The 14,990-nt window shown below is 56.8% G+C and overlaps 7 protein-coding genes across 7 annotated transcripts; 4 read left to right on the forward strand and 3 right to left on the reverse strand.

The window, feature by feature from the left end:
- Window positions 1-191: 191 nt before the first annotated feature.
- F5144DRAFT_580830 (uncharacterized protein) lies at window positions 192-668 on the forward strand (the record flags this gene model as incomplete). Its single annotated transcript, XM_066789399.1, has 2 exons — window positions 192-270; window positions 387-668. Coding segments are annotated over exons 1-2 (281 nt in total), but the record flags the coding sequence as incomplete, so codon positions are not given.
- Window positions 669-2,134: 1,466 nt separating this feature from the next.
- F5144DRAFT_605123 (uncharacterized protein) lies at window positions 2,135-2,443 on the reverse strand (the record flags this gene model as incomplete). Its single annotated transcript, XM_066791406.1, has 1 exon — window positions 2,135-2,443. One exon carries the CDS (start codon window positions 2,441-2,443, stop codon window positions 2,135-2,137), a length of 309 nt encoding a protein of 102 aa, XP_066639301.1.
- A 1,782-nt stretch (window positions 2,444-4,225) lies between these two features.
- Window positions 4,226-4,610, forward strand: F5144DRAFT_605124 (uncharacterized protein; the record flags this gene model as incomplete). The annotated part of the gene is made up of 2 exons (XM_066791407.1): window positions 4,226-4,245; window positions 4,349-4,610. The coding sequence occupies 2 exons, from the start codon at window positions 4,226-4,228 to the stop codon at window positions 4,608-4,610; spliced, it is 282 nt and encodes a 93-aa protein (XP_066639302.1).
- Window positions 4,611-5,811: 1,201 nt separating this feature from the next.
- F5144DRAFT_594902 (glucosidase II beta subunit-like protein-domain-containing protein) lies at window positions 5,812-7,615 on the reverse strand (the record flags this gene model as incomplete). Its single annotated transcript, XM_066790633.1, has 2 exons — window positions 5,812-7,431; window positions 7,517-7,615. 2 exons carry the CDS (start codon window positions 7,613-7,615, stop codon window positions 5,812-5,814), a joined length of 1,719 nt encoding a protein of 572 aa, XP_066639303.1.
- Window positions 7,616-9,696: 2,081 nt separating this feature from the next.
- On the reverse strand, window positions 9,697-10,077 carry F5144DRAFT_594903 (uncharacterized protein; the record flags this gene model as incomplete). Its single annotated transcript, XM_066790634.1, has 3 exons — window positions 9,697-9,808; window positions 9,857-9,969; window positions 10,063-10,077. 3 exons carry the CDS (start codon window positions 10,075-10,077, stop codon window positions 9,697-9,699), a joined length of 240 nt encoding a protein of 79 aa, XP_066639304.1.
- Window positions 10,078-10,857: 780 nt separating this feature from the next.
- On the forward strand, window positions 10,858-11,884 carry F5144DRAFT_333662 (uncharacterized protein). Its single transcript, XM_066784146.1, has 2 exons — window positions 10,858-11,198; window positions 11,251-11,884. The coding sequence occupies exons 1-2, from the start codon at window positions 11,017-11,019 to the stop codon at window positions 11,687-11,689; spliced, it is 621 nt and encodes a 206-aa protein (XP_066639305.1). The 5' UTR covers window positions 10,858-11,016; the 3' UTR covers window positions 11,690-11,884.
- F5144DRAFT_333609 (uncharacterized protein) lies at window positions 11,823-14,315 on the forward strand. Its single transcript, XM_066784145.1, has 2 exons — window positions 11,823-12,071; window positions 12,143-14,315. Exons 1-2 carry the CDS (start codon window positions 11,955-11,957, stop codon window positions 14,093-14,095), a joined length of 2,070 nt encoding a protein of 689 aa, XP_066639306.1. The 5' UTR covers window positions 11,823-11,954; the 3' UTR covers window positions 14,096-14,315.
- The last annotated feature ends 675 nt before the right edge of the window (window positions 14,316-14,990 follow it).

Genomic DNA, 14,990 nt, shown 5'->3' on the forward strand with positions numbered 1-14,990 from the left:
CCCAAGCATCGGGATCGCCGGGTTCAACTTCATCTCCATCTCATCACTGCCGAATTGACCGAATACCACTTCTTGACATCCCAGACCCAGACCCATCCATGTACACCATCCCTGACCATGGCACGCTCGAGATATCCCGCCCCATATGCCATCCTTCATCTCTCATTACGCTTCATCTCGGTCGGGTTGTGCATTGCTACAATGGCCAGCGCAAGTTACGCAACATCGAGAGGGGGGTATGGGACAGGCATGGTGGGCGCCTTCATCGCGGTAATTGACTTCATCCGTCGCTCCTGCTTCTGCCCCTGCCCCCAACCCCTGCCCAATTGCCCAATTGCCATCTGCCATGATGTCCATCATACTCACACTTCCTTGCTATCTAATAGTCCGTCTTGACCATGATGGTCGACCTGGCCGAAATCTCAGGCCTGGTCGACCCCGCGAGGGACGTGCCCCGGGTCAAAGAGACCACCATCGTCTACCTGGAAATGATGGTCGTAGCCATTTGCGGCATTGTCCCAATCGTGGTGTTGATGGCCTACTCAGGCCTGCAGCGACACGACTGCGAGGAGCTACGGCCCAAGGTGGAGTGCGATGAAGAAGAGCAAGCTAGGAGGGATGTCGAGATGTATGTCTTCCTGGCTTGGTTACTCCCATTATGTCTAGCGTAAGTGTATCTCCATCCGGTTGTTGTCCGTCCCGATCGTCTTTGGGTGGGTTTGACGTGACCACGGAGACGACACTGACATCAAATGCCACAGGGGAATGCACCTCATCATCTCAGTGCTTGGATGTTTCGATTGTTTTCAGAGGAGAGGGTGGACGCCGCCACCGCGAGTAAGAAGTCGTAGGGGATCGGTAACAAGTGCCTGATCCGCGTGCTTCCTTCGGATACTTGTATATACGATTTGATGTTTTTCAGCGATACATTGATGGGGATAGATAAACGGAATGACCATGCCACATGACAAATGCCCCCCGAGCGCCATCTTAGTCTCGGTTTATTATATCAAGTCAAGTGGCTTGGGAGCATTGCGAAGAGCTAGTACAAGCGCTGCACACGAGTGGGCTAGGGCAACATTCGCCAGCAACGCTTCAAGTTTGCGGGACACATAGCAACTCAGCTCATACGGAGAGGGGTCACGCGATTTCGTCACTTGCGAGAAACCAAGTGGCCAGAACTTAAACTCCCTAGTCTACCTAATGGTCATCTCCAAGGTACTGCTTTCTTATCAGGCCGTCGCCAGCGGAATAATGCCGCCCCTGCCTCGGACATGTACTCCCTCCCATCGTGTGCAATATGTGGGAAGTCAACCTCACCGAGATACGAGGTTGGTAGCCCTCAGCAAAGGCCTGCCTGGTCCTAGGACTCGTCCTAGGAGTTTCATCGCACGGATGATCAAGGTTTGGTACGTAAAGGGAGGGGGACCAGACACCAATTTGGAGATCATCCCATATATCAACCGTTTGGCAACACCGGTAGACGTAAGCATCTCCAACATATAACAGCAACAAGTTGAAACGAACCAGATATCAAAAGTCATTAGCTATTAGAAATACTAGCACGCGAGCAAGGCGAATCCGTCGCACAACCCGCGCAGCAGCGTCGCCGCAGGTCCCATACAGGGCTCAAACGTCACCACCTCCAACTTCAACGTCTCCCCACCACGAAACGCTTGAATCTTTACTCCTTCAGAAGCTGGCACGCACTGCTAACAGCAGATCCCCACATGACGGCGTGGGCATCGCGCCCCCTGGCACGACGCCGCCTCCCCCACCTCGTCAAATGGAACGCTGTTGGTACCCAATAACCGTGCCAGCACCAACGCCCCCGCCACCGACGCGGGAGGACGCATTGATGATGATGTGGATGGTGAGGTGCCGGCGGGTGGTAATTGCGGTGGGTGCGCGGGAGATGGGGTGTCGGTGGTGCCCGCGAGTGGGTTGCGTAGTTGGGGGTCGCCGTGGGGAGGTTATGCTGGAGGTTGTCAGGGGTGAAGACATAGGGAGATGAGGTACATGGAGGTGGTGGGAGCGGAGGGAGGGCTTTGGTTGACGCGGTGGAGTTGGCGGAGGGAGACTGGGAGGCCAATCTCGTCGAGTGGGCGTGTGGGAGGCAGGAGATGAGGCTGGGTTAAGAGTCGTGGGTGAAGGAAGAACCACTTGGCGAGAAAGTAGCCGTAGGGATTCGCGTTTTGGGCTCGGGGGCGGAGAGCCGGCGGGCGAAGGGCTCGACATCGTCGTCTTCGATTTCGTATTCCACGACGGGGGTGGTGAAAGCAGCGTCGAGCACCACACTGAAAGGGATCCCATCAAGTCGTACAAAGACTGTCCTCAGGATCTTTTTGCGATCCACCACTTCCTGGTGAGCGCGGAAAAGACGGGTCTTGTCTACCATACCCTCAAAGTGGACTAGCTCGTATCGGGTCAAAGAGCACAGCATTTCTACAATCTCCTGTACAGCTGAAGCCTCCTGGGTAGCTTCCGCTATCACTTTCAGCCAGGCAGGGATGTATTAGCGCTCACCGGACTGAACTCAATACCAACTATAAAAACCAAGAGCCGCTCCGCCGTTTCGGTTCTATCAACGGATCGGTATCCCGATATCAGTTGACCAATTTGGCTTTCCGCGTTACGTTATTGTTGGAGAAGCAGATCTCATGCCAAAGGAGTTCGTTAGGCTTGTCTGTGCTCTTATAGTTAGTCTTGCCAGGGCAGGCCGCCAAAGCGAATATATCCATACCCGAGCGAGAGAAAGATCCATGATCCATCCTTCTCCCTTCTAAGGCCTATGGGCGCCAAAACAGCAATCGAGGGTCGAACCCTTGGTCCGGAGACTGTGTCCTCACAGATGATCGCTGTGGACAGGGATAAAACACTGGTCGGACGAATTGGAAAGATGTGAGTGGCCCGTGAGTTGCGTGGAGAGTTTGCCCTTGTGAGGGGACATAGGGGTAGGATCAAATAGCTTCAATGGGGTATCTGTTCTGCCGAGAAATGCAACGGGCAACGGCCCTGTTAGTACCTGTGGGTTGCTCTAGGTTCCGGAGTTTGGTGTTGACACGTAGACTATAGTTATCGCCCAACAAAGCGTGGAGAGGGCTAGGAGCTAGTCGCAAAGGATGGCAATGAGGAGTAGCAGGATTGCGGCGGCTCGCTGGCACTTGGCGGCGCGTGGTCCACTAGGATTCTACAGAGGAAAGTCTGTGCCACATTCGACCGGATAGACTTTGTGAACGTACAAGCACCATCTTCGGATGCTTATCTCACTCTCGCTAGCCTAAACGAACAAATGGACGCATGGTAGCCCAAAAAGGTACGTAACGGATACATGTAGCTCTCCATATGTCAGCGCCCCTGGAAATCGTACTTTTAGGGCGGTTACCGAACTGGATATTGTGCCCCGGAAATACCATCCCACGAAGCACGGAAATATAACAACCCAAAGCTCCACCGTCCCACTATCCCGATGGGTCCTCAGGAAGTACGCCGCACACCGGTTTGATACCTGAGACCAACAAGTGAGTTCACAGCTGTCCTAAACATGAGGCATAGTAGGTCTTGCCGGAAGACCCCGGTGGCGAGGGGCCGCTCAACCATGAGGCCGTCGGCATCCACTTTTCTATATATGATGAATCCAGTTTCATGTATTTATTTCTTTTTGCTGGGGCAATGTGGATCAGAGTACTAGTGAAAGGCGCTAATCACGGTTCTATGACGCGTACCTGGCCGAACTGTCCTGGCCTATGTCCGTGTTTGCCACACAAACTGCCACATGAACATCCCGGTATGGTTCCACTTGTATCGACGCGATGGATTGAGGAGTCCTTTTTTAAGGGGATGGCTTCACTGTGCCAGGCCATCCCCTCGATGGGGTTCGCCTCACCACCAGACCCGGAGGAACCGTTGATGGTTTCACTTCTCACGATCTGCTGCCACGAAGGATGGGCCGGGGCGACATCGAGCCAAAATGTTCGTTGATGGCGGCCGCAATCTATCATTGGAAGTTGGGAATGTGCTGTCATGGCGACTGTATCATGAGCTCCCGCTTGTGGTGGGAGGTTGTGTGAGGAATCTCTGCTATAAAGGCCGGCCTCCCTCATCGATTTAGACGAACCTCCTTTCATCAGATCATCACATCAGTTTCATTTGCTCATCTCATCATATCAACACCTTCAAACTCACACCCAAAGCTTCCCAGCTCGCATCATTATCCATCCCCACCATGCCTAGCAACGACTACCCGTAAGTCAAGCACGAATTCACAATCGGACCTTCATTCTTATCCCCGCCCATAGCCCCCGTATCAATACCATGGCATGCTAACATATTCCCTCAAAAAACCCAGTGCCGCCGCCAACCGCTCCTGGAGGGTCAACGCCATGGCCGGCACGCGTTCCGTCGACTTCCAGTCCCGATTCAACGTCCTCGAAGACGTGAGTGGCGCTCCTACCAGCGTCAAGTTCTCGGCTCCGTGCCCTTTCGCCACCACTGTCCAGTGCTACGCCGGGACGAAGGGGACAGGCATGATGACGGCCGTCAACGTCCCCGCCAACGGCGTGGGGGCGTTCAATGTTTCGTTCAAGAGCTGGAGGGTTATCAGGCGCTAAATGTTGAGGAATGGGCAGGGCTGCTGCTTTCTTGTTGCTTGAGCTGCGGGACGGCTTGGGTACTTATAGAAGTAGCAGGATAACCCTTCTACTGGCGTGGCGATGGAGCTTAGATCGATGCTAGATAAATCAGAACTGTGTTCTCAAAACGGAACCCCAAGTGCCATGATTTGCCTATACCTACAAATCGGTCCTTAATCATCGCACGACCTCATCTGGAAATTGGGCGAACGAGGCTTGGGACGGATGGAGGCCCACTGATCCTCTCAACCCCCTCCTCCATAGCACAGCAACACGCTCTCCAAACCAGCCAAGCTCAGCCCGCACTGCACAACCGGCATCTTCCCCTCCACCGTTAAAACATGCTAACGGGACCTCCTCCAACTCCAACCCCTTATCTGCCACGCCGCTACCTAAGCCGACACCTACATTTATCAGCGCCCTCGCCCAGGGGCACGGTACGTCTGCGGGACCCAAAGGCTTGTTGGCCAGCGGCGGGCAGCGGCAGTGGGTGACGCTGGGCGAGGCGAGCGAGCGGCACTTTCGGCGGGCAGCGGAGGGCGTGGCGTACGGGGGGACGGAGATAGTCGTGTCGATTGCGCAATGGCTGGCGATGGCGAGGGGGTGAACCGGGTTGTGGTGTTGGAGGGGATGAGGGCGATGGAGGAAGGGGGATATGCGGAGTTGATCGGGAGGGTGGGGGGTTCGAGGGGTGGTAGAGGTGCAGAGTTTTGGGTCTGTGGGGCAGGAGGTGGATGGGGAGTGTGAAGGGCCGTGAAGGTAGTCAGGGAGGAAGAGAATAAAGGGCAGGATGGTACTCTGGCTGTTGGGAGCGAGGCGAGCAAAGCGGCCGATGTCACCGACAAGGCGGAGGGAAATGGGGAAAATGGCAAAGCGGCAGAGTGTACACCGGGGAGCGTGTTCCCCAGGCTCGGTCCGCTTGTCCGCTTTTCGCTCGCATGGCGTGCGCTGGCCCTTTTCGCCGCCGCTCTTGTCAGTGAGGGAGGTGGATGCGATTTTTGCGGCGGGGAGGGGAGGGTGGTAGATCGAGGGCGCTTCGGGAGTTGATGGAGAGGCCGGAAGGGTATCGTGCGAATGAGACGCAGCAGATGTTGCAATAGGGGGTGGAAACAAGCCAAAAAAGAATGCTGAAATAATTTGGTACAAAAATGGATGTGTACACGCACGTTTGAGCTCGCCCCTACAGCTCCTCCTTGAAAAACACTTCCTGCGACCCCTCTTGCTCCTCGGCTTTTGGCTGGGTAGCCTCGGACTTCTTGCCATCCACCTCCGCCTTGCGGTCTTGGTCTTTTTGGTCTCCCTTCCGCCTTTCTTCTTTCTGATCCCCGGCCCGAGTGTCCTGTTTCCCCTTCTGGGCCCCTTTCTGGTCCGCCCTTCGAGCCTCCCCCTTTTGATCCCCCTTCTGACCATCAGGCAAACCTTGCTGTTGCTTCTTTGTGCTCTCTTTGGTCCCCGCGCCGTCGCTGTCGTCGTCGTCGAACACGCCGTAGTAGTCCACTGTTTCCCCGTCCTTAACGTATTGCAGCGTCCACCCCCTGTCCCCGGCCTCGGCCTTCATCTCCTCCACGCCTCGCTTAATCATCCTCGGACTGAGGTTCAGCTCCTCCAGCTCGGCGTCGCTCATAACGTCCACCTTCGGGGATGCCTTTTCCCTCTTAGCAAGCACCTCAATCGTGGGTGCCGTGGCGCGCGTGACGCCCCTTGGGAGAGCCAACTTGTGCACGTGCTCCTCGCCGATGTGCTTGCGGGAGCCGATGACGACGCCGCCAATGTTGACCCCAGCAAAGTGGTTCTGCGGTAAGTTCTTGGTGCCGGTGTGCTTGGTGGCCTGGGGGGGCTTCTGCCCGAGCAGCCCGCTCGCTGAGGCAGCCTTGCTGTACCGCCAGGCGAGCTCCTCCTCATCCGTACTGACAATCTGGCGGCACCGGATCGGATGGGCGCGAGTGGGGTTGGGCGGGAGGAAGGCGACATCACTGCAAAGGCGCGGCGTGTAGACAACCATCATGTAGGTGCAAGTAGTGACTTCTTTAACCCAACCAATGCGGTCAACCGTGGTGCCGGGGCTGCAGTGATACTGGATTTCGATGGTACGCGGGCGGCCGGTGAGGTCGCAAATCGTGCCATCCTCGAGGCGTTGCGAGAGGTAGCGCTGGTCGCCTTTGACCTGGAGCTGCGCATTTGGCGGGGGGACGTTTTTGGCCGGGCTATCCGGCTGCGAGTGATCCGCCACCGCCTTGGTGTCGACTACTGTCTCTTGTGCCCTGCCGAGAACGTACTCCGGATCCTTCTCGTCCCTAAGCGGTGGATCAGTCGCCTTGGTGCCAGGCAGGGCGTGGTACTGGACGACGGCCTTGCCGTAGCAGAAACTGTAGCTCCACCATCCCGCCACGAAGTACATGCACTGTCCCTCGAGCCCGCCCATCAGTTCCCAGCCCTTCGTCGATGCTCTACTCAGCTCACGAGCTTCCTCAGCCTTGGCCAGCTCGGTTGCGGTCCGGTTCAAGACGGGTGGGGGTGCGATAACGGGGATGGCGCAGAGGTACTTCCACGGGTTGCTGTTGATCAACTCGTACGTCTCTGCGATTGGGATATCTTCGTCGTCTTCGCGCGCGCCGTGACTGTCATCTTTCCCATCGCCGCTCGTTGTTCCGGAAACCTCGGCCGGTGCGGATTCGCGGATTTTGCTTAGGTCGGATTCTGGGAAGCCGGTCGTGTGTGTGGCGCCGCCTGCGTGCGAAGACTCGAGAATGGCAAGCGCATCAGCCTCGGAGATGTAGTCGTCGGCAAAGACGACCTCGAACTAGATAAACGTAATGTTAGCGGCGCGCTGTCGCAAGCTCGTCATAAGGTGCAGAGCACCCTGGGAGCTATTAATCAATGCCTACCTGGGGGTAGGCGAGCAAGTCGTCATGGACGCTGAAGCTGGGCTGCCGAGCCTGACAGAGCTGCAGCGATGCTAGGAGAACCAGATTGAGACGACGCATGGTGCCGTCGCTATCATGGCCGGATGTCTGTGATTGCCGTTTGTCACAGTGGTTCAACCTAGCGTTGCGACGAGTGCTGTTTCGGGGATTGGGACACCTGTTGGCTTGTCGCATGCGAACTGATAAGGTGGCCTTATCGCTCCTGCCCGGGATTATGTCATCGCAGCCAGCGCATCGACACATCTTTCATCTTTCCTCTTTCATCCTCTTCCGTCTACGCCGTTGCAATTGACCGCTCTCTGGCATTACCATATCGTCCATTCCTCACGATTTTCTTGTTCCGCCGATGTTCCGTTCGATGGCGTTCCCCATCCGATCCCGCCAAACAGGAACCGCCCAGCCCCAAGCCCCGCCCGAATAGGTAGCAGAGATCGCGACTAGACTCACAACACCCATCCTCCGGAGCCTCTGAGCTACACTCCGCAATCCTCATCCCAAAGGCCTCGGTCGGTATGTTTGGGCGCTTGTGACAGAAAAAGCAGCCGTCACTTACCAAAGCTCATAGGCAATCGGGGCAACGATTGGAACAAGGCTCTCATTCCCTAGAGGAGGACAAGATCATGCACGCCCAAAAATCCAAAGGAAACCAACTGTAAATTCGAGCCATTGAGGTAGCAGTGAAGACCTGCAAGTCGGCCCCTGAGTTCTTAGGTCGGGGCTGCGAACGCGGTCCTTGTTCAGGCCGAGAGGGTCCTGTTGATGCGGTTGGCCGCCGACAATATCAACGCAGCCGAAAAAGCCGCCCGACTTTGGTCTTCGACACCGTCGTAGTCCGCGTTTTCTCAAATGTCCAGCGGAGGTTGCGTTCCAGCGGACGTTCAATTGCACGTGGGTGGGAGACGGTGCTTGCCGAACATTCCCTTGGTGGCACATGCCAGCAGTCAAGCCCCGTTTCGGATCACCTTGCGGCGCTCTGTGATACCGGACCAAGGTCAACCGTCAACTCCCCTCCGTGCCGGCCGGTGGCCGATGCCTGTTGTGTACTCGAGGACTGGCACAATCTCAGCCACCGCAGTCAGAACAAAACGTACACAGTACTCAAGATGTTGACCTGGTTTCCCTGGCCGGCAAACCACGTTGGCAATTGTTCCAATGAAGGGTCGACAAAGGCGTAAATGGGACGGCGGACGGCGACAAGGACTGTGCACCTCCGCTGAAAAGACGGAAGATCGCGATCCGCGCCACATCGTCCTCCCAACTATATCGAGATCCCCGTAGCATGCATTATAATCTAGCGTCAGTTGCAAACCGTTATGAGACCGTTATGAAGGTAGGGATGATGCGACATGCTCGAACTCCACGAGGTCGGTAGGGGCCCACGGTATCCAGCCTTGCCAGAAGGCCAGCTACCGCCTGAGACAGTCTCTGCCACAACTAATTTCACCTCTTCACGCAAATCCGCCTGAATGTTTCGGGGTCTGGCCGGATGGCGTCACCCGATTCCCCGGGACCCGGTAGCGTCCGTGTGTCTTCCCGGTACGGACCCCGGGGCGGGGCGAAGCAAGTGGGTCTAGCCTGGGCTACTCGGAGCCGATCCGTCCCCTGTCTCCGAGTACCAGGCCCGGCGGTGTGCGAGTGGAAAGTGCGATCGTCTTTTCGAGAATTGGCGACGAACCCAAGTTCGGGAAAAGAAGCCCTTCGGTTCATCGGCTCGCTTGGATGTCTCGGTTCGATCAACCGGTACCGACTGCAAGTCATTCCTCAGCATGTGCACCCGAATCATTCGACAGTCACCGAGAGTTTGGGAGGGAAGGCACGAGAGCCCAAAGGTGAGTCCCGGTGGCCAGAAACGTGTCACATCTGCAGCCAACGGACAACTCATCAATTGGTGGTGGCCATGCTGGCTGCTGCCCTCCCGCCATGCAGGGCAGCCGAACGCACAGACCACTTGTGAGATCTCAAAGGTCAATCAAGGGCGGGAATTGGAGCCCAACGTTGGTGAGCCTGGTGGCCTGGAACTTGGAAGAGCCGAGAGTGCCGCGCCCGGCCAGTGTGGTGGACGTGGCTGCGATAGTGGGGGATCCATCAGGTCGGGACGCTGAACACAGATTGGCGATTTGCAGCGCCCGAAACGGACCCGCTCAACCGGCGATTTGTGTCCAGTCAAAAGCCTTCGCCTCACTCTCCAGAGCCTGGCCCGCCAATAACAGCGCCTGTGATGGTCCTGCAGCAAGAAGGGATGGGCGGGGGCCCCTGTTGACAACGAGGCGGCGACGCATGGCCAACAGCGTGTTCGACTACCCTCCACCCGGGCTGCATGGAAGCTGTTCCGGTCGTGAGTTCGAAGCCTTGAGCAGATGATTCGACGATTGTTGACCAGTCAAGCCAGTGTCGCGGCACAGATCGGAGGGCAGCTGCAACTGGAAATAGCCTAGTCAGTGGGGTTCGTGCCAACCCGGAAATCGAGGCCGGCTTGAGTTGTCAAGCCAGGCTTGCCAGGCACACACACCACGGGCATACATTGCTTCCATCATTGCAGAGATTGGCTCAAGATTGGCCGAAACGTCGTCAAAAGGTCAAAGTTGAAGATTTCGGGGGAGAGACGAAACCCCTACTTCGCACCATGACTTGAGGGCAATTGGGAGGTTTCGGTCAAGTTTTCTGACGTGCATCGCGACTGCCTCTTGTTTAGTTATTGGCTGCCTGCCGAATTGTCGACTGTGGCTTCCCTCAGGAAACCGATGAGAGAAGCAGGAAGTCACGTCACGGCACTGGATTGAGATGAATCCCCGTTCTGGCTGCCGCCCCCCTAGACCAGGACATGGATCGCGTCTTTCAATCGCTTTTTTTCGTTTCGACTCCGGGTTTTAGAATGTGACTCAGCAGCATCTGCAACCATCCATCCCACCCTCCCTGTTGTCACTTCAGACAACTCCCGAACCCTCTGAATGCCCGATATTATGCCAACTAGGGCCTGAGACTGCGCTTGCCAGCTGGCGTTTTGACCCTTCAACTTCCGGAAATAGCGGATGAAGGGTTTCAGAAGAAAAGTGTCACCTCCATCCCGCGCAAAGTGCCCGCGTGAGCAGCGGGGCCTGATTGCCTGCCAGAAGCGCTGTGCTGTCCTCCTTTGGAGCTGACTGGTTGCAGTTGCGCATCACCCGGGCAGTTCCACCCAACCACGGTTTGTGCGATTCGGCTCACTGCCCGCAGAGAGCCCCCCAATCCCCAGAGAGCGACGCCGTGGGACACCAACAAAGCGAGGACCCAGAAGAGCCTTTTCCACTCTGTAACTTTTAGTCCTTGAGTGGAAACCGATGAGTGGATTGTCTCCCCAGCGAAACTTGCCGAGAAACCATCGGCCAATCGTCCGTCTGGTGTAACGGCATCACTGGATCCCCTCTGCAGCCGGGCACAGCTCAGACATTGGTTGGTGGCTCTGCTGTGCTCAACCGTTCTGCATGCAGTCAATCCCTCTCGAAATTGAAATGGAAACACTCCATTCGCGATCGATGCCAAGCATGGATTCGATTGCAAATGTCTCGACGACACCCTGGTCTGAGAAAAAAGGGCCACAGAGGCGTGGCATTTCATCGTGTCAGGTAGATGTCCATGGGGACATTGACTTGTCCTGCTGGAAAAGGCAAAGCCCCTTCACCATGGTCCTTCCGAATGGGAGCTGATCTCTAACCCAGGCCAGCCAGGGCACATCCTTGGCATATCTCCAGGACTTTGGATTCGTCACGAAGCATGGGCGACCCACCGAGGCGCCGAGACTGGCTCGCCGACGCCAATCCGGGGTCGGTGGGCGGTGCCATGGCGAGCATGGGCACTCAATCAGAGCTTGCCCCCCAGAAGCCCCCCCTGGTCCGTTACACCGTTGATCCAAGCACAGTCGTCACCTCTGGCCCGCCCGGGTGTGAGTGGGTTGGCTGTGTGCCTGGCACCACACCAGAGCCTCCAGAGCCGTGCTTGCCCAAGATTCCCACCCACCCACTTGACTGGGTGTGCAGCTTGCATCTCGACCTGAAATCGTCTGCCGTCCGTCCCCCATCCAGCACACTCGCGTCCATTCGACAACTCGGTGTGCCGAGTCCTACTGCATGTCAAAGCCTCGCCGTCCCGACTGGATAAATATCATTTGTTCTCCGGCGGCCTGCCAATCTTCTTTCTGCTCTTGTTCCATCTTCCATCCTGCTTCGTTTGCTTGTCTGCAGCAAGGAATCTTGAGTCCCATCCATTCAAGACACTGCCCGCCCGCCGGGTTCCGTCGCACCCTGCAGACAGCCTGCCTCTTGTCCGCTTATCCGTCCCACTTCAACCCACGAGGCTGGGTCTCTCTTGTCCCAACCATCTACTTCCACCAACATTTCCTTCCTCATAGCTTCATCTACGCAGGATGAGTCAAGTCGACGAGGTCCAACAGCTTAGGGCTGCGCTTGAGCAGAATGAACGGGAAAAGCGCGCCTTGATGGAGAAACTCAGCCGGGCGCAGCCTTATCCCGCACCCACTCAAGTAAGATCCCCCCGACGTCCAGCGGGATCCGAGACGCGGCCCCACTCTTGCTCATGCTCACCCATCCCCAGGATCAAAGCCGCCCGATGAAGCGCTCAAAGACCACACATGCTGCGGGATCCTCTTCAATAGCCCCCATGATGCGGTCAAGGTCGAGCGTCGCGCGCCCTGGCCCCAACCCAAATGCATTTACCCGTAGTGGAGGCCCCGTTGCTCCTCCAGCCATGCCAAATAACATGCCGGCCACACTTCCCAGTACCCTAGGCGACTACCTCCAGCACAGCCAACTCCAATATCTCCCAAACACCTTCGCCCCGGGCGCAAGCCTCATGACTGGCCCCTCACAACCCGGCGAGCTTGGACGGGAGATGGGCGTGGACGAGTTCCTGTCCATGCACGACGACTCGGTGCTTTCGACTATATCCCCTATCAACATCCCTCAGTCCGCTCTCCTGTCTCCCCAGGAACTCGATCATTACCCGAGCTCGAGTTTCCCCTCCGCCTACGGATCTCTAACCTCGGGCCCGACGATAGAGACTGCTCCCATGTCGCGGCGGAACAGCTCGATGAACGACGTCTCCGGCCAGTTTAGCGAGATGGTGCGAATCCAGTCGCAACAGTCGGCGGGGAGCTATCGCCCCAGCCCGGTCGCCGTTCCCCCGCCGTTGTTAGGGAAGCGAGCCTCAGAGGACTCGGGCGTTATCGTCATGCAAGGGGGCTCGTTCTCATACGCCTACCCGTCTTCTGCCCCTCTACAATCCCCCCTTACCCAACACCAGCACGCTATGAAACCGTCGCTATCGCAATCCAGTGCCCCATCTGACTCGTCGGATGACGCCTCGACGCACGACAACGGCCCTTTCCTCGCCCAACACTTATCGATGGAACGATCGGTGTCCAGGGACAGTATCAAGTCGAACTCGTCCTTGAAGTTCCGGGCCAAGGAAGCGCTTGCCCGACAGAACTACGCGGCCAAGTCCCGGCACCTTCAGCCCAAGCCGGCCGCGGGTGTTGTCAAGCAAGAGGCAGCCGACCAAGCCAACAACGCGAAGGACGGTAAAGCCGCCATCGCCAAGACTAAATACGAACGCCCCAAGCATCCCAAAGTGCTGTGCAACCAGTGTAACGACCATCCCGAGGGTTTTAGAGGCGAGCATGAGCTCCGGCGGCATACCGAGGCCAAACACAAGAGCATGGTCAAGAAGTGGGTCTGCCGCGACCCCAACCTTTACGGCATTCCGCACTCCGAGACAGCCGTCAAGCCGCTCAAGGATTGCAAACAGTGCTCGCAAAACAAGCACTACGGTGCATATTACAACGCCGCCGCGCACCTCCGCCGCACGCACTTCAAGGTTAAAGCCCGTAAGGGGGCGGCCGGCAAGAATGGGAACATCAAGGTCGAGGAAGAGAAGGAGAAGCGAGGGGGGAAAGGTGGCGGCGATTGGCCGTCCATGAGCGAGCTGAAGCAGTGGATGGTGGAGGTTACTGTCCCCATGGACCAAGCCGGCGCTCTGATGCCGGATGGGACTGAATCGGTGGGCGCTGTAGAGCCCGAAGACTACGAGAACGAGTTTGCCGACTCCCAGTACAACTCGCAAGGCGGGCTTCCCATGCGGATGTCCGCCGATGAATACGGCATGCCAACCTTTGCCGGCGTCGGAGAAGGTTTCGGCCAGTCGATCGACCTGACCGGCGCCTCGTTCCAAGGCGACCTAGACTCGCAGCTATCCGACATGTACCGTCTCAACCATCCCGTCTTCCCCGCGCCGCCAATGCACGGGCTCCCCATCTCGTCCGCCGGATTCGACTACAGGAACGCAGAGCCAAGCACGCAACAGAACATGGCGGCGTCCATGATGAGCCTTGACAGCCATGGCTACACTTCGCCCGTCTCATCCACCGCAACCATCACGCAGGCCGGCGCATACATGGACCAACTCCTCCCATCGACTACAGTGCAGGGGTCTCGTGATGACCTGGCAGACTTGCCGTTTGACCTCACATTCACGACGATGGAGCAGTAGCCGTTCCGGTAACCATTTCTCTTCGCTTCCATCGCGGTCGGAATCACGTCCCAATGGCGTGGTCTTTCTTATTGTTCATTTCACCCAACAAGGCATAACTTGACAAGATATATTTCCCCCGTCTTCTTTTTGGCTACTACACATTTGGCTTCGGGTTCACATTTCCTTGTCCCCTAGCAAGGTGCGCGGGTTCCTCGAGGCACCAACCTTGGGCGATTCTCTCACTGCTAGGTCTCCTTTCCTCGAATGGGCGTATCTTGGCAACCCTTTGGTGTTTTTTGTTATATTTCGATCCACTCCGACGGTACATCGACATCGTCCACACCCAATCACTGTCGCCTTTTACTTGGCGCTGCACAAAGCAGTCGATGGGGATACGTTTTTTTCGCGGCGAGCTGCGAGTTGTTCAAGAAACAACATCAACGCACATACACGGTAGATGCCGCCGCAGTCAGGTGTGTACATACCAAGAAAACTTTGGAACAGGTTTCGAAAGAGGGCTCGTTGGGGTTGGGTAAAACTAGGGGTTTGGCATCAAAGGTGTTTGGGAAGAGGTTCAGCCTGTGGGGTGGTGACCGGGCTTGATGACGTTACGAGGCGTTTGGGATTTGCATACTGGCTTACAGGAAAGGGGTGGGAACAAGGGAACCGGGAACAGGTTCACGGCTGCATCCATGCTGGCGGGGCCAGACAGTACATAGTATTAATGTGTATATCACCGAAACAGAAGCAGTTCTATTCATATGTTGATGGGCTGTTAGTGCCAGTGTTATATCAACGAGCGGAATCTTCTTCAAATATCCACCAACCACAGAACCAAACCACGCCTTTCTCCAGTATTCCCCGTAAATGCCCACTTACACTCGGAGCACCGAGCACTGAGCACCGAGGCGAG

The sequence above is a fragment of the Chaetomium tenue genome, assembly GCF_020726465.1.
Source record: "Chaetomium tenue strain MPI-SDFR-AT-0079 chromosome Unknown F5144scaffold_6, whole genome shotgun sequence".
NCBI classification, from domain to species: Eukaryota; Fungi; Ascomycota; class Sordariomycetes; order Sordariales; family Chaetomiaceae; genus Chaetomium; species Chaetomium tenue.